The 17837-nt window shown below is 47.9% G+C and overlaps 2 protein-coding genes across 17 annotated transcripts in view; both read right to left on the bottom strand.

Annotated features, from left to right (window-relative positions):
• Positions 1-8: 8 nt before the first annotated feature.
• SNORC (secondary ossification center associated regulator of chondrocyte maturation) lies at positions 9-10942 on the bottom strand. Of its 4 annotated transcripts, none has more exons than XM_059855207.1 (4): positions 9502-10942; positions 8828-8988; positions 830-1015; positions 9-147 (listed from the first exon to the last, which is right to left on the bottom strand). In XM_059855207.1, the coding sequence occupies exons 2-4, from the start codon at positions 8919-8921 to the stop codon at positions 38-40; spliced, it is 390 nt and encodes a 129-aa protein (XP_059711190.1). In that variant the 5' UTR covers positions 8922-8988; positions 9502-10942; the 3' UTR covers positions 9-37. The 4 variants fall into 4 exon arrangements, with proteins under 4 accessions (XP_059711190.1, XP_059711192.1, XP_059711191.1 ...); XM_059855209.1 differs by having other exon boundaries at positions 830-1012; XM_059855208.1 differs by having other exon boundaries at positions 8828-8941.
• Positions 10943-11085: 143 nt separating this feature from the next.
• GIGYF2 (GRB10 interacting GYF protein 2) overlaps positions 11086-17837 on the bottom strand; it is a 75495-nt gene continuing 68743 nt past the window's right edge. For all 13 annotated transcript variants that reach the window (XM_059855186.1, XM_059855188.1, XM_059855187.1 and 10 more), the window contains 7 exons: positions 17666-17788; positions 16839-17042; positions 16516-16716; positions 16056-16215; positions 15440-15609; positions 14982-15129; positions 11086-12865 (listed from right to left, as the gene is read on the bottom strand). In XM_059855186.1, the coding sequence (XP_059711169.1) occupies positions 12798-12865; positions 14982-15129; positions 15440-15609; positions 16056-16215; positions 16516-16716; positions 16839-17042; positions 17666-17788 (1074 nt within the window). In that variant the 3' untranslated portion in view covers positions 11086-12797. The remainder of the gene's footprint in view (positions 12866-14981; positions 15130-15439; positions 15610-16055; positions 16216-16515; positions 16717-16838; positions 17043-17665; positions 17789-17837) is intronic.

The raw sequence follows: 17837 nt of genomic DNA, 5'->3' as shown, positions 1-17837 counted from the left end.
CAGGCCAGTTGTGTAACAGAAAAATGTTTTATTGAGTTCAGGAGGCCGAGAACTTTCTCAGTGTGATGACGACCAAGGCCACAAGCACAGACGTACCCAGGAGGGAGGCGATGACAATGGCACCAATAGCTCCGGGCCCCAGTGAGCCTGCAGGAAGAGAAAAAGGCATGAGGTCAGCAGAGGCAGTGGGGCCTAGATGGGAAGGGCTGCAAGTATCACCTCACGCCCAGCATGTCCCCAGGCACCAGGCCACACTCCCATCCTGGAGCTCCCTGCACTGGCCATGTCCCAGGTGTCATCCTGTGCACCTTTGGGCAGGGGGCTGTAGCCAGCTACCACCACCTCAGCCAGCTCCCAGTGACAAGGACAGTTGCCACAAAGTGGGTCAGTGGTGCCCAGCTTTCCTGCTAACATACTGGAAGAGTTGCTTTGCTTGCAGCAGGACCAGATGGCAGCTGGTGCTTGCTGTCAGTCAGAAGCCACAAGCCAGGAAAGGCACTTGTGCTCCCTGTCCAGGGAACTCTCAGCACACTCTGTCCTGGAGAGCCCTACCTACACCCAGGGCAGCTTTCTTTCCAGGGCAGGTGCCTGCCATGACAGGTCATGGAGCAGGAAGAAGAGTCTTGGAGCCATCTTGGGGCTGGCAAGAGTTGCGCAGCAGAGGTTTTTCAGCAGGGAAGTTTCCATGAGCAGGCAATAAAGGCAGCCCTCCCCAGCAGTGTGGCTTTAACCCCCTCCCGGGAGGTGACAGGCCCAGAGGGAGCAAATCCGCGAGGACATCCCAGGCTGCTGCGGGAGTGAGCCGCGGGCAGTCCTCGCAGCCACTCACCGTCCCCGGTGTCCAGCCGGTGCAGGTGGGTGGTGTCGTCGGGCTCCAGCTCGGAGGTGTACGGGGGAAAGGCAGTGGCATCCGACAGCCGGGCGGTGGCGGTGGCAGCGTCGAAGGGACCGGCTCCAGAAGGCAACTCGGGCGGCTCGTTCCAGAGGGTGGGGACCGCGTCCTGCGGGTACTCTACTGGAAGACAAGCGCCCACGGGCATGGGGGGCCCGGTCAGGCTACTAGTGACAACTACAGCTCAGCAAGTCCCTGGGCTTCAGCTGCCTGCCAGGTGCCCCCGGGGTGGATGAAGGGTGACCTGAGGGCTGAGAACCCCGCTATGGCAGAGCCCTCCTCCGAAGGACACCACCTCTGCTGAACAGCCATACCCAGAGCAGCCAAAGGCAATGTGCTTCTGTGGCAACCTAGTGCACTCACAGCACACACAGGACAACACAGTGTCCTGACACCCTGCAACCTCTCTCGTGCACAAACAGGCCCCACATGAACATCCACAGCTGGTTTACTCATGGATGCCCTTGGGACTGGGCTGGGAAGGGCTGTCACACTGCCAACAGGCAGAGGCCACCAGGCCACCTGTGCTGGCCAAATTCACAGCATCTCAGGGCCCTTTTTTCCTGCACCACCAGCCCATGCAGTGCAGGATGCTGGAGGTGCTGGCACAGCACAGGACATGGCTCCCCCAGACAGGACCCCAGAGCCTCGACTTCCCCCTGCTGCACCCCCGCCATACCGGGGAGATGAAAGCCAGGCTGGGTTCTGTTTAATGTTACCACTCGTCTCCTGTTATTCCTTCCTGCTGTGGGTCAGAGACCAAGCCAGCAAGCCCTCCCTGTGTGTGGCTCAGCAAACGCTCCCTGTCAATGCCCAGCCTTGTTCAGGTGGGCTCTGGCGGGAGCAGGAGACATTCCACAGCTCCCTGCCGAAACCGCTGGGAATGTTGCACTGGGATGGGGAAAAAAGCAGGGGGGAGAAAAACGAACAACATTCACCACCAGGGCGCTCCTGAACTGACACAATGGTTATCAGGACTGGGGACTAGGGAGTCAAGAGCTGGAACAAACAGCCCAGGCTCCCTGGGGCAAGACACAGAGGTATCCCAGGGCACCCCAACCTTGGTGTACCAGGGGCACTTGAAGACTCATCCCAGGCTCTCTGCGGCCCAGGAAGAGAGATGGCAGCAGCACATCTCGGCAGTACCAGCCCCAGCTTTAAGTGTCTGGAGCCTTCCTAGCCTCCTGTGGACAGAAGGTGCTGTGGGGGAAGAGCAAAGAATCCTCATTAATGGGCTGCACCACACTTTGTTCTCCCTTAAGATCCCTTCCTGTGCCAGGGAGGGCCAAAACACTCACCTTTCCTGCTGGTAGAAACCCACTGAGAACTTACTGCAGGGTTTGCATCAGAGTAGCTCCCACCAACGCCAGAGTTATTCCACAATCTTGGGAACACAGCAAAGTTCTAGACTAGTTTTGAAAGCTCTTTCTACAGGCAGAAAAGCGACAGGGTATCCAGCAAGATAACTGCCAGGTTTAACCCTGGTCATTGAGCATCGACAGAGACAAGTAAGTTCCCAGTGTGCAGCCTGTGCCAGTTAGACCCAGGCAGGAACCCCAACAAAGCTGGGTATAGCAGAGAACACCATGGTACACCCATGGTCTCTGCACCAGAGATGGCATCTCGGCTCCCCTGTACTTGCACACAGAGGTTTGTGTTCCACAAGAGCTTCCCACAAACACCCAAGCCTTTGCAGGGCCCTTCCCAACCTGTGCTGCAAAACCAACCAGCAGAACTGATGTCTCATATTCCATCCCATGGCTCTTCCACAAAGTGCCACTTGCAGTGGACCTCTCTACTTTAAATGCTGCAATTTCACGGCCAGAGAATGGAACAAGAGGAAATACAGAATTCAGTGAGAAAAGGTAGTTAACACAGGAGAGAACTGAGCAGAGCTGGGCTATTTAGCTGGCAAGAGGCATAGGGAACATACCAGTTTAGCAACAGACCAAACACATGGAATGCTTTGGAAGCCCTGGTTCCAGGCTGCTTTTGTAAGGGAGAAACTCCACAGTGACCACACTCCAGCAGTGACCTTGACTCTCAACACCCCCAGACCAGAACCAACACTGCCATTGTCCCCACCTGGTAGAGGAACACAGTGCTGGGAGGACAGTGTTGCTTCCTTTCCCAAGAATGTTTTTTTCTCCAGAGCTGCATGTACACCTTGCATGTGACCAGGGACTGGTGTTAGCTCAGGTGATCTGTAACAGATGCACCATCCAGGGAGACTGTATGACCTGGGCTGGGTCTTCCCAATCCCTGTTCTCAAAGGGAAGAGGAGGGAGCACTATCTCTTCTAACCATAGTGCAAAGGTCCCACAGGTGCCACCAGATCCAGAGGTGCCAGAGAGATGCACTGAGAACAGGAGAGACTCCTGAAAAATTTCTGGCAGCTCTCTTTAAGCAGGGCACAGAGCTCATTTTTGATAGCCAAATACAGAGGAAACAGTCTAATTCATTTATGATCGCTGTGATTTTTAAAAACTTGGATGGCTGCTGGATATGTATTTTGTTAATTCCCCTCATCCAACTGACACACACTTTCAGTCTGCCCGCACAGAAAAGGCAGAATGTGCTTAACATGCATTTGCTGTCCTGAGTTCTTGTGGTTTTACCCTACCGGCACCTCAGCCCAGGGAAACACAACCCCTTTCAGTCAGCTCTGGTGCCACAGGAACAGTTGTGAGCTCAGAGGCAGCAGTGGATTCCTGCACACACGTTGAGTAAAATACCTGCAGCTGAGCCTCCCAGGAGCCACGGCTCAATGCTGGTCCCCTTCTCAGCTCCTGCCCCTCAATGCCAGTGGAGCAGGTGTCAAGGGCCCTGCTGTGGGCACACAGAGGGGACAACCCAAAACTAGAGGCAGGTTCCTTCCAGAGCCCATTGCTGCAGCCTGGGAGAACATCTGCTCACAACCAGCACTGTTCTCCCCACGTCTCTCCTTTGATTTTCCCTCCTAACCTAAAAGCTCATGTCTTCACGTGCCTCCACTCCTCCAGCTGAGAAGCCCAAGCACCCATCCAACTATCCTCATGCATCCAGCAGGTTTCTTTAACAAGCAGAGGTTTCACACCTGCTTCCCTAACAGGCCCAGTAAGTGTCAGCCACACAGCTGCTGGCTGGGAGTGGCAGATCTCTAATGGACCCACATCAAATGCCACAATCCCATTTCAGTCCCCTGGTAAAAGCAAGAAAAGTGATGGGAAGAAGATTTTGTCAGGTACAAAACCCCAACACATGCACACTATTAGTAAGGTCTTATGTCTCCAAGTGAGACACGAGGGCCTTTTCCAGTCATCTGTTGGATAGGATCTGGAGAGGTTCTATCTACAGGCAGGGGACCCAGTTCAGATCTCTGCTCTGCACCTGATGTTTTGGATGACCATCACAAGTCCTGCTCTTCCCAGGCTCAGTTATTCTGTGCTCAAGCAGGAGACCAAGATCTAAACATGATCTACAGAGAAAGCAATGCCAGCGTGGCCAGGCCTTCCTGCCCATGCTGTCACTGTCATTCTGACTGTGATGAGGGGGACGTGGCCTGTGAACCTCAACAAATGCCTCAGTGACAGCTCTGGAGCTGGCAGCAGCCCTTCCCAAGGAAAGTGCAAGTTGAAGGGAAGCTCCATGGCCATGGGGCAAGAAACAGCAATCTTAACTTAGTGTGTAAAAACACCCAGCCACACTGCCATCTCCAGGGAGGGAGTGCAACCAAGAGATGGAACTTAAATACCAAAGCAAAGTACTGCATGGCTTCCCTGTTCACCCAAGAACTTCGTAGAAATAAAGAAGAAAAAAAACACACTCAAAATACAACATCCATCACAAGACCAGATGTTTAATTTCTGGGAGAAAGCCATGCATTAGCTGTGCTGCCATCAGTCTCAGGACCAGTCCCACCTCTAGAAAACTCCTGTGGTGCACTCACATTGCTCGCTTGCCCTGGTGGGGCAGCCAGGGCCACATGGAGGGGCTGCCAGGCTGCTGAGGCACACGAGTCACCCATTGCTGCCAAGGCTCTGTGCCTCAGTGCCAGCTGCTCCAGAGGCAGGGAAGCCTCCAGGCCCTGGCACAAATGAGCTCTTCCCCAGCATTAGCTCTGTCTCAGCACTGAAACACAAGCTGAGGGCAACTGCTGCTTTCAGACTAACAGTAAAAGCCTTTTCATGAGTAATACAGTTGGAGAACACTTAGGAGAACAACATGCAATAATCTTATTGGCATTTTACTGGAGATGGAACTGGACAAAATGGACTAAAATTATTAGAGTGCTTTGCAGAAGGCCAGGTGGATGATGGCAGCTCTTCCTTCCCACATGTTAACACTACAAATTGTCTTATTTTAGGGAAATCTCTCTGCTGCACTGTCTTCTTCCTCTCTCCAGCACAGGTTAGTTATAACAGAGGTGAGGAAATGGGAAGAAAAGATCAGTTACCATGAAGAAATACATGATGAGCTTACCAAGTGAAGCAGGAGCCAATGGAACTCCAGACACATGGGCCATAGAGAGATCTAGAGGGGATGATGGCAAAGGCAACTTGACAAAACTGCTATTTCCATGCTTAGAAAGAAGGTGGGGTGAGCTGCCAGCACAGTGATGTGGTAGCCAGTACCCCAGGCACTCAGAGATTGAAAGGTAAGACTGGAAGAGTGTCTATAAGTGACAGCCCCAGGGGATGCCAAGCAAGTCTGAAGGAACCAGACCCTCCCCACAGACCAGCTCTAAGACCTTAAGGCAGACAGAAGTAGCCACATCATTGTCCCTGAAAGTTACTTGCCACTGGCCAATAGTCTTCTTCACACAAGCTGACTTCAGCACCTCATCATCCTCACTGTCCAACTTCAACCTAGCTCCTTATTCAGGAGTCAGTATCAGCATCAGAAATCTGTAAGGAGTGTTGGAGCCAAGCAAGGCTGAGTAATGGCTTACAAAGTCCTGGTTCAAGTGTGGACAGATCTGCTGGAACAACGACATCCTTCCCTGAAATCTGCCAAACAAAACCTATTTACTGCTATCCATGTTCTAGAACTTAAGCTTTAAAAAATTTACTAATAATCTTGGTTTGTCCTGTAGTTGAAAAAAAAAAAAAGACACACAAGCTGCTACAGAAAGATGTTCTTGGTCAAGGTGTTTTCCTGTGTCTTTTATTTTAGTGTGTGTGCTCTGTCTCTGTTGCTTTTTGCCCCTCAGACTCATTCTGATGTGCTACTGCAGTAAAACATATTCCCACATTAGCTCAAAACAAGCTCAGGAGCCCACATGTGAATTTAAATACCAAATATACAGAATTCAGAAGCTGATGTCTTGCAAAGGCTTTGTACTAACTTGCAAATCCTTTAGGGCTCTGAATCCATTACAGGAATTGAAACTGGGTTTGCTGATAGGAAAAATAAATCAGCTCTTCACAATCCTCCTGTGCTCTAGGCCTACCTGCCACTTGGGTTTGGAGAAAGAGGAAATGGAGAAGGCTGAGGTTTGTCACAGATCCTTGAGCTGGCTGTTTCCTGTTGCACCCAGATGATGTGGACAAAGGGGGTTAAAGATGTGCTTGGTTGCCTCCCCATTTTTGACAAATGTGTTGTTGGAAAGAGCTCAGTAACTTGGAGTAGTTCACACTTTCACCAGTGGCAGAGCCCTGACCATGCTGTCCAGGAAATGAGACCAGCTGAGCAAGCAGCCAACAGGGAGAGGAGGCTCATCCTGGGCATGGGGGCTGCATCACCCCATGGTCAGCCCTCTCCAAGGCAGAGCCGCTCCCGCTCACTGCAGGGCTCTGCTGGGGACAGTCAGAGGTGCTGAGATGAAAGGGCAGGGGCTGGTGAACTCCGAGGCCAGCAAGGGGCTGTCCAGCCCCAGGTGGCCACGGCAGGCACAGGGCCAGGGCTGGGCTGAAAGGAGCCCTTCAGCAGCAGCACAAAGGGCAGCCTGTGGAGGGCAAGGCCAGGAGCTCCTGTGTGCAGCAAGGCAGAGCTGTGGTTCTGATGGATACTAAGTAAACTTGTTTACAGAAAGGCAGGGCTGTGTGTGTATGTGCTGAGACCAGAGGGCTGTCTGTGTGCCCTTCCCCTCTTTGTCTGCACCAGGCCGGAAATTTCCTTTTCTAATGGAGTAAAAGGCAGAAAAAGTTCCACTGTTCCTCAAAGCACCTGTACTGGGGGCAGGAACTCCCCATGCAGCAGAGAATCATTCTCCTCCTAGGCTGGCTTACTGCCCACGCCAGTTCCCTCCTGTCCTCTCTGAGGGAGCAGGGAACAACCTGCTAGAGGCCTTACATCTCTGAAGCACTGCAGAGAAAGCAAGGAATCTCTCCTACACCCCAGGATCTGAACGTTGCACTCCCCAGTACAAAGCCCTTTAAGCCTCACCGTGCGAGCGCAACTCACTCAGTATAAGGATCAAGTGAACTTGGGAGTGCATCACAGGAGCAAAGTGACACAGGGAGGCAGCACCAGGCACAAACCACAGCTGCAATACCAGAGCAAGCACATGGAAAAGCTGGCAAGGAGGGGGGCCAGAGCAAATGCACCAAATATTGGAAATTTAAAACAGCATAGAAGAGATCCCAGCTTGGAGAGGAAGCAGATTGAATTCTCACTGGAAATCAATCACTTCCTGCAGAGTGAAATACTGCTAATGATTAAGAAAAAACCTTACCTGGTATGGGGGAAGAGCATGGCCAGTGCTTCTGGGAGCAAGAGCAAGGCACAAACTGAAACTGTGCTAAAATGATTACTGTACCACTGCACAAAAAAAGTTCATGGTTTAAGAAGGAAAGTATTCACTTTTTAGCACTCATTTCTTAGTTACTTTGAAGGTTTCCCTTCAAAGAAGGTGTCCTAGAAGGAGAAGATACCAGCTGCACTAATTCTTCTCCTCCACCCACAGATGTTCCAGCCAAGCACAGCGGTGAATTTCCCTACCCATATGAAAGCTCCTTTAAAAAGAATTCCATAATTTGATCTGCTAGACAGCTGGCCAGATCTCCCTGTGAGGCAAGATGCTCAGAAGAAACTAGGAGAGAACTGCAAAACAACATTGCTCCAGGTCTTGGAAGGCAGGACAGAAATCTGGGGAAACAAATGCTGTGCCTGTTATCTTGGCCCCAGCGATCTCTTCAGGCTCGCCTCCACTGCTTTGGGGGAGGCAATTCCTCATAAGAGTTTCCACCTGTACACTCAGAGCCCATCAGTGCAGGGGGTTTGGAAGTCAGTTTTTTCCCCAGTTGTAAAACCCACCTCAGACCTGTAGCCTTTGAAGCTGTGCCTCCGGCTCCCTACAGCCAGCACAGCTCTGCTGAAGGCAGGAGCAGACAAAGCTGAAATTAATAACAACCCCCAGAAAAACAGTGCCTTACACAACAGGCATCTCTCCCATTCTTCTTCCCATCACCTCACTGAAAGCAAGTCAGAGCCAGGCACCTTTCCAGCACTGCCCTGGTACCCCAGCTCCAGAGCAACCCCACAAGGATGCCCACCTTGGCTTTGGACTGAGGTTTTCATGGACACTTCCCCAGTTCTGCTGTGCTCTCCTGCAGTAGAGAGCACAGAAGGAACCAGAAATTGGCACATAGGCTTTAGCCAAAGAAGAATGTTTATTTCCATAACTGTAACTTCTTCCTGCTATTAAAAGCTGAGGGACAGCCTGTCCCATCAGCCGCTGAGGTTTTCCATCTCCTGCTGATTGATGTGTCCACTGACCCCCCACCCACCAATGCTCACAATAGGTGCTACTGCCGTTCTATTTAGGAAAAGTTAAAGGATTTTCTCCACTGAAAATACATTCTTGCTCGCCAGCAGCCACCAAAGCTAGTTTCCCTTAATCAATTAGAATTCAACACATATTTAGGGACGTTTTTAGGGAAGGGAGAAGAGAGGGGCAGTGTAGGAAAGGATCTCCCATGCTTTTGGGCTCTAAATGCAAACAAAGCTCCTTACCTGCCAGCACAGCAGGCACCAGGATGCTGCACAGTGTTAGCAGGACCAGGCGAAGGACTCTGTGGTAGGGCATGGCTTCCCTCAGGAAAAGCATCAGCAGGAATCCTTAAAACTCTTCAAAGCACAAACAACTCAGAAATTTCACTGATATAATAAAAATTCTGTTCAGTCAGGTAAAAAAAAAAAAAAAGGAAAAAAAAAAGAAAAAAAAAAGTCCTTCACAAGAGCAGCTGTGCAGAGAGAGTGCAAAGCCCAGCAGAGCCTCCCTCTCTCTGGCTCCAGGAGCACACCTCCTCCCAAAGGCAGCTCCACCCTCCCAAACTTGTGCCTAAACCCCATAGGCAGCCAAGCCGAGCCATCAGGACCCTGCCAGGTCAGTGCACACACAAGCAGTTGTTGGTGAGCCCTTCCCAGAGGCCACGAGGATGCCCCTGGAATGCCTTCCCTGGGGTTGGTCATCCCGAGGCACAGGAAACAACACAGGAGCCATTGGGGCAGCTCAGCCCAAGACCAAGCAGCCCATTTGAGGGCTCTGCTCTCCCTCAGTGTGCAGGGTGGCAGGGCATTGCAGGGTGGGGAGAGCAAAGAAGGGCCTCAATCTTCTGAGGCTAAAATGCTCTGACACAGAGCCAGAGCAGGTCCATGGCATCCTTGTTCCTGGGTGGAATACTTACAGAGCTGGCCTGGGAGCCATGGGTGGTCTCAGAACTGCTGTCAAAGTCTCCAAGCGTTCCAGGAGAGTTGCCTTTGGCAGGCAATGCCAGCATCCTCCTCGGATCCCAACTCCTCAGGCACCACCTCCTCCTGCCAGCCTCTGCCACTCTGTCCCTGCCTGCCTCAGGGGCTCAGGACAGTTCACAGCACAGAAAACCCAGGTTTGCTTCAAATCACATTTGCAGCAACAAAGAACGGTGAATGGATGAGGTGTATAAACAGGGGAACACTCCAGCTGATTGTCACAGAAGAAGTTTCATTAATATTTTGGAGCTGCTATGATGATGAATACTTCATGGTTTCCCATCATGTAATGAATACATAAACACCTCCAATGTCAGTTCTTAATGCTCTGAAAATATGACACAAGTATTTAAGTCTTAAGTTCCAGATTCAGATTTTTCTGCAGCAATTGCTTTGCTTTTTGGAGCCCCTATTTTCCCCATCCCTACTGATCCAAATGACTCTTGCTACAGAAGAGGGCCCTATTTGTCACAGAAGTTGACAAGGCAGTCACCTGAGTGCACAATCTGCACATGCCACCACCTTACCTTCACAGAAACACAGAAACCAGAGTATTCCAGTATTATGAACAGCGTATCTTCCCCACTGGTCCATTACCTACAAATTCCCAGGAGCCAAGTGAAGTCCTCAAAGTTTGACAAATTATTGCACATTTTCCCTGCTTGCATTTCTGCATTTTCATTTAGCAAACAAGAAGCTGTTCCTTTCCTGCTGAGCTCAAAATTAACACACTTTTGTGTACTTGTAACATGGCGCAGAGCAGTCCAAAATTAGCTTGCAGAAATTAGATCATACCACTAAAAAACCAGAAAGCAATTATGAAGCACACACCTTATATGCTAAAAAGAGAAGATTAAAACAGTCAGGTTATCAGCCTAAACACAAACTGTTCTCTCAGATATCAGCTGAACATCATGCAAGGCTACTGTGTAAGTTAGGCCTTACTTAGCACACTTATTTTCCACGGTCATGTGAATGGCAAGACATTTACCATTACCTTTACTGGGATTTTCCACACAAAAACAAGTATCAAAAAAGGAAACTAAGTCTAAAAAGAGAAACTTACAAGGTTTCCATGTGGACTTAAGGCTGAGGGGAGAAATAAAACACCTTATTTAGAGCAGTGCATTGGAGTGCATGGGGTGGGCAGCGACTGGCAAAGGAGGCTCCATGGCCAAGTGTTTGTGTTAAGAGCAAACCAGCCATGGCTTGATCTCCCCTGCACAAACAGCACCAGCATGAATGCACACGTTTCTCTACAGACAGAGGAGGAAAATTAAAGCTTTCTTGTTAGAAATTTCCAATATCAACTTACTGGTGTTTATTTGAACTCTAAAATTATCAAGTAGAAAAACCAACCAGTATTCCTCACCAGGGAAGAAATAAAACAGCAGCTGTTGTTCCACATCCTGTGTATTTGCTTGTTGTTTCTTGATGAAAACTGATGCAAGTCAGGTTTGGGTGGGTTTTAGCACCAGAAATTATCTCAATACTCAGCTTTGACAAAAGCAAGCAGAAAGTTTTCTCTCAGATATAATACAACCAGGTTTTATTTAAGTTCTCTCTTTTTCCCCCCCACACTGGCAAAAGTTCAGAGGGAGGTTAAAGTTTTGTAAACATTTTAACTACCCCTCTTCCCCCTTTTATGAATTTACAAAGCAAAGGAGACAGGGAGACCAGATTTGCAACAGTTCCAAGTCTCTCCATGCTATCAGATCCAAAAACTATATACAAGTCTGCAGCAGTCTCTGTATAGTTACTGTACATGTTTGGGGACGGGGGAAGAGAGAGGAGGAGGAGGGGAAGGTGACCCCAAAAAATGAATAAACCAAACAAAATAAAATCCAAAGCCAAACTGCTCTTGAGCAACTCAAACTGTTTTCTTTAGGCAGTGATGACAGAATAACAGACACCTTTATACAACTCCACCAAAACTGCAGCATATCTCCCTTCGCAGGTTACACCCCTCTGGGGACGGGAGATGGGACCAGGGGGTTCAAACTAAGTGCATTTGGCAGTTTTCCTTCTCTGTCCTTTGTGGTGTGTGTGGGGTGGGTGGGTGGTTACGTGGAGCAGGGCAGGTGGTGTTAATCTTTCGGTGAGAGAGGAAGGTTATGACTCCATAAACACTTAGAGGTTATGGATCCCAGTGAAGGTGCGTGAAGTACTTTTAAGGTGTAGAAGATAAGCAGGGCCATCATTGCACAAAGCTTCGTCCTCCAGTGTCTCTCTCCGTGACGAAAGGGCATCTCTGCTCGATACCTAAGCACTGCTTCAAGTGACAACCAGCTGAGGCTGCTGGCACGTCTCTGAAAGCCAGGGTCCACCCTCTCCAGAGACTACAGATCCACACTGTAAAGATCCCACTGTCTCTTAAACGAGACAAATTTGCAGGAAAAGAGCTCAAAATAAACTGGTCCTAACCCTCTGAAGGTAGCACTTATGGGGTAAATTCAGCCTGAAAGAAGAGATGCCACCCCCCTTTTTCCAGAGCAGAAGTCCCCACTTGTCCAGGAAGGCTGGAGAATGCCGACAGGAACTCCACCAGCTTCAGCATCACCACCTAATGAAGACAGACTCGAGCTTTCCCTCCAAAAATTATGTGCTGAGAAGGGCTGGCAGGGGGTGTGCAACTTCAAACCAACCCAAGCTAAACTGTGCCCACTACCGCCCCTCTCCTGTTGCCAGTTTCTAAGGGTAGCTTATGAATGCAACTCCTGGCCAGGAGAGCACCTCTTGCCCTGATGGAGCAGCCAAGTCAGTGTCTGTGTGGCATTTTGGTTTTGACCAACATCTGTTAACCACAAACTCTCTCTCAATCTCTCTCTCTCTCTCCATACGACTGCACGTGTTGGATGTGGAAAGAGTAACCAGGAGAAGGAAGCAATGCTTTGCAGAATCCCAATTGATTTTTTTTTTTTTCCAGGTATGTCAGCAGAATGAATCACAGCACAGTGAAAGCTTGCTGCCCAGTTCAGCCTTGTTGTGAACAAAGCCTAACTCCCACCCTCCCGGGACTCTGAACAAAGTCCACTTGAGTGGGCTGACAGTAGGAACAACGCCGGTGCAGTCCTGGGCAGAAAGGGTTTGCTGGGGCCAGAGGAAGCAGCCTGAGATGATTGATCCTGTGATTCACTGCGAGGCAAAGAACAACACAAGGTGGAGAGTACGGTGCCCAAACGGAGAATCCATGGTTAACAGATGCAGGAAAAGCCAGTTGATTTGCACATGCTCAGTAGTCTTCCAAAGTCTCTATTTCTCCCATATTGAGCCGCTCTGATGAAGCATTCACTGAAAACCCTGTGAACCAAGAAGAACTGGTGTTAAAAATCCAGCTGTAGCATAGAGTACTTGATACAAAACATCTGTTAAATGCAGTCCCATGTGTAAAAGTGAATCTAGGGGTAATTCAGTAAGGCTACAGATGCAGTCACCCAAACTAGCTGATTTTTTCCTTAATAAACCAAAGATAATCAACTGTATATTTAGAAAAGCATCACTTGGTCTTTAAAACCAGATCAGAAGACTTCTCAAGTTCCATTTAAAAGATGTCACTTGCCGAGCTAGTACAAGGCACATCTACACATGGTGGCAACATGGCTCTGCAACATCTCAAAAAGGAATGTGTTTAGGTCAACTGGCTCTTGGAAGTGGCTGTCAACACCATACTCACATGGTCTGAGAGGAAGAAATGGGCACTCTGAGAACTTGGAATCCACACATGGAATTATACTCCCACACCTCAGGAGTTGTGAGCAATTTCACCCTTTATTTTAAAGTCTCAATGCAAGTACCTATGAAATCTAGTAGCAATTACATCTATTTCCATGCTTTTTTACCAAGTTCCATCTCAGGAGTACAATGTGAAAGTGTACAAAGTTACCCAGGGCCATGCAGGTGGCTCAAGATGCACCCAAACTTCTACCCAACCTTTTAGCCATACGTGTTGAGGACATGATGCACATGAGAAAAGTGTGAGGAAGAGTGAAAACACTTTGAGCAAGGAAACAAATCCAATAAATCAAATGCAGCTTTCCTACTGAAATCCCCTTTTTAAGGGTGTACAAACCCCATCTGGAATACGAGAACAGGGAAAGTTTCCCTGTGTAAGGCTACTAAACACCAAGCTGAATTTCAGTGTCTTGAGAGTGCTACACTGGTTTGCTCTGTGCTAGACAACCAACTGCCTTCCACTTCGAGAGGTAAGAAATGCTCTGTTCAGTAGGTTTAGGAAAATTGTTCTGGCTCCCTCATGTGGCAGTGTGGCCTAAAAGCATCTGAAATTATTTTGTAAAAGAGTGAGTGTATGTGTTTTTAAAAAGCTGCATGGGCTACGTCCCTTCCAACTGGAACTATTAAATTGCATTTAGTGATTTCTTGACATTACACGAGTTGTTTTTTTAATATATTCAATCGAGTACCCAGATCAGACTCAGTGGATGGGCACCTTGGGGTGGCATAAGTCAGGATTCCACTGAGAAGTTCCATACACACCAGTGCAGAAATCACTGTTTTGGCTGAAGTACTGACTTTGGTGAGACCAAAAATAGAAGAAAGAAAAAAACCAAAGGCAGGGCTTTGCTAGAGCCTTAAAAAAGCAGTGACTTCAGGTGGACAATACCTGTCTGCTCTACAGCAACTAGGCTCAGCAGAAGCAGCACAACAAAGCCTGGCCTGGTGCAGTGCCCTGGTTTCCTCTCTGTCATACAGGGCACAAACACAGACATTTATTTCACATGAACACAACAGTGACCTGTCATCCCACAGTGTCCATGCACTCACACAATGGCCTTGTATCTTAAAAGCTACTTCAAAAGAAACTTTTCCATAAAGTGCTACAGGGGACAGTAAACCAGCCTCACATAAAAATTAAGACATAGAACATAATAAATAAATAAAGGACTGCTAATGAGGTCATCACCTCCACGGTCTCCAACTGAAAATCTGGGACCACTTCAACATTTGCTGTCTTTTCTGACTAGGGTAGTGGTTATCTCCTGGAAAAAGATGGCAAGGCAAAGGCAGCCTCAGAAAGCTGCTCCTCATAAAGGAAGGAAAACATGCTTTTCTCCAAAGAACAAATCAGCATTAAAGCAATAAAATAGCCACAGGTCAACTCAAAGGAGTAAAGTGAATTTAACTGAAACCCCTGAACTGCTTAAGGAGGTTTCCAGGTAATAAGCCAGGTATCAAAGAGGCCATCACATGGGAAAATTCAAAAAAAGTTCTCCTTGAGACTGATAGAGAATTTTTCAAATCATTAAATAAATAATACTACTGAAAATATTCGAAAGACATTCCAACTTTTCTACTCAAATTCAGTTTTACCATTTAAAGTAAATAAGAATCCTCTACATTCCCCAAAGCTAACCACCACTACCAAATTAAAAGTTAATTTTTAAAAACTGAAACAGACCTAACAAGCTGGGATCTGCTCGAACCATTTTCTGTTTCTTCTTTTTCTTCCCGCTCTGCACAGCCTCAAAGTTGGACTGCTGGTTGTTGCTCTGATTGGTCTGAAAGACTGAATGTAGCGAACTGTGGTTCATCCCCCACACTGAATCCTAGAGAACAAATTAAAGACAAGATTACAGAGCAGTAAAGTCTGGTCTACTTATACAGAAAATATTCAGAGAGCCCGAAGCACTTCCTATGTCCACGTGGCAGCACTAGCTACTGATGTATCCACCTCATCTTTCCACAGCACTTCCCAGGTCACCTGCAAAAACACTCTGATCTACAGCTGGCCTCTACTGTTAAGTGGCAAAAACTGGAAAGCTGCTTTATTGTCTGCACTTGCCAGGACACTGATGAATGCAGCAGGGTGCTGCCTGCAGCCTCACACAGCCCCAGGGAGAGCAGAGGCACCTTTACCTGCTGTTGCTGCTGTTGCCGCTGCTGACTGGCTTTCTGTTTGGCACGGCGCTCGAGGAACTGCTTGGCAAACTCCTTGGCCTCAGGAGTATCTCCAAGGTAGGCTCGGATGTAGTCATGGACCTCATAGGGAGACTCCACTTCCTTCAGGAAAGAAACAAACGTGGGAACTGCAAGAAGAAGGCAGACCATGAGTGAGTGCATGTTGATAGCAAACACACACATGCAATAAACACCAGTGCCAGATTTCTGTGTCAAATATTTGCTGGTCTAGTAGCTTGCCCTTCCCAGTTTCCCAAAATAAAGCCCTATCATGCAATGCAGGATGGAACTGGATTCTCATCTATCTGCCACATAATGCTTCCATGACTAGCAGAAATCCTCAGGAGGGCTCTGGCCGACAGACTTCAGAACTTTTTCAAAACCCACTGATTTCCTATAGTTAGGACAATGAAAACCTAAAAGAGGATGCAGCCAGTTCTTCCAGCCACTATTTAATGATGTCCTTTTGCCGAGTGCATTGGAAACATTGGTTTGATATCCTTACAGTCCCTCAGAACTACTCTGTCAGGAAACAGAACAGACAGTGTTCCCCCCATTCCTTTCTATCTCTTACCATCTAAGTTGTTGGCTGTGTTGAGTGCATGAAGCATCTGTTCACACCATTGAGTGAATCCATCCTGGGCTTTATTAACCCCCTGGAACAATTTCAACAGCTTCTCTTCTTCTTCTACCTTCTTGTTTTGTCTACTTGTAATACCTACAGATTTACTGAGGTAAAGAAAATGCATATAATTAGATTATCAGTTACCAGGCTTACCCACAGTACCATATACAGTACAGTGTTGTAAAACTATTTTTAAAGATGCAAACACTTTTTAAGAACAAAATAATTTTCTAAGCAGTTGACAAAATGAACTGTGAATGGTCACCTATTAGCTATTTTTCTTGTCAAAACAGATCCTGAATGACACAGAGGAAAAAAAGGAAAACACATGATGTTCTAACTGCTAAGTGATCATGCCAGGAGTAGAAGTATTTCTTTGCAAAAGCTCCTTCCCCAGTTCCTACCTGAGACTGGCATTGCTTTTGTTTTTATTGGTCGAGTTACGAGGTCCCACTTCCTTCACTGCATCATCCCAGAAACCCATGTTTGAGTTTTTGGTATCGGCATTGCTCCAGATGCTACTGACTAGGTCAGATGCCCACTGGTTGCTGGGATTCGTGTTTAGAGAGCCCCACACTGAATTCCCAATGCTGGTGTGCAGGTTAGAATGCTGTTGAGACATAACAAAGAGATGCTGGTTATTAGCACAGACCCAGCAGAAAAGACATGTACAGACAGAGGGAACTGGCACAGCTGCTTTCCTCCAGGTACTGATTAGATAAATAAACGTACCGTGGTATTTCTGACTCTGTTCGGCTGCTGGTGCTGCTGTTGCTGCTGTTTCTGCATCTGCCTTGCCTCTTCCTGCTGTATCTCCAGCAGGGACTTGGTGGTGCCTGTTGGTTTGGTGACATTACCCCAGCCTGACAATTTTTGCTGCTGTTGCTGCTGCTGTTGCTGGAGGGCCTTCATCAGTTCGCGCTGCTGACGCCTTTGCTGTTGCATGCAAGACAAAAGTGCTTGTAAATACTTTCATATGATCATTACTATTCAAAAGCCTAACTTGGAAACTGGTTTTAAACACCATTCACTTTCTTCTGGAGAAACCTGGCTGACCTGTTATTGTTCTGAGCCATTACTGTTCCTCCAAAAAGGGAGGCATTAGGTAACCAGTAAACACAAATTGTTTATTAGCCTTGGACAGACTAAATTTATCAAATCATTCCTGCAGTCAGCTTCTTGGAAGATGACCTTCTCTCCTATCATCACTTGCTCCCCCCAACCCACCCTCCCTTTAACTGCCCTGTTCTTGTGAATAACTTCAAACATGTTAGAATATAGATGTGAAATAATTGTATACTGTTTTGTGAACATACTACCCTCCCAGGGTTAAAAGGGTGCTGTTTTCTCTTCTTTCAGATTCTTGTACTAAGAAGCGACAAAAACTTTCACACAAGTGCTTACTGAACCTATGCCTGAAGGACAGGATTTTGAGTTATGCTATTTCAAAAAAACATTCCTCATCCTCACCATTCCTTCTAATAACTGAAGTGACAGCTAAGCAGTCCCACAGCTGAGTCCCCTCTAACAAGTTGCACTCTGTTGCTGTCAGTGTTTACCTCTTCTCGGAGCTGCCGTTCTCGTTCTTCCTCTAACTTTTGGATTTCAGCCAATGACAGTGTGGTCTGGGATTGACAAGCTCCTGAATTTGACTGCTGACCCCATGTTGAAGATGAAGGGAGCTGGGAAAAAACAGATATCAGGAATTACAAAACATTTGAGAACACTGCT

Source organism: Haemorhous mexicanus, chromosome 10 (assembly GCF_027477595.1).
Source record: "Haemorhous mexicanus isolate bHaeMex1 chromosome 10, bHaeMex1.pri, whole genome shotgun sequence".
In the NCBI taxonomy this organism is placed as follows: Eukaryota; Metazoa; Chordata; class Aves; order Passeriformes; family Fringillidae; genus Haemorhous; species Haemorhous mexicanus.
The sequence above is the reverse complement of the archived record's forward strand: the minus strand, read 5'-3'. Positions and strand labels throughout refer to the sequence as shown.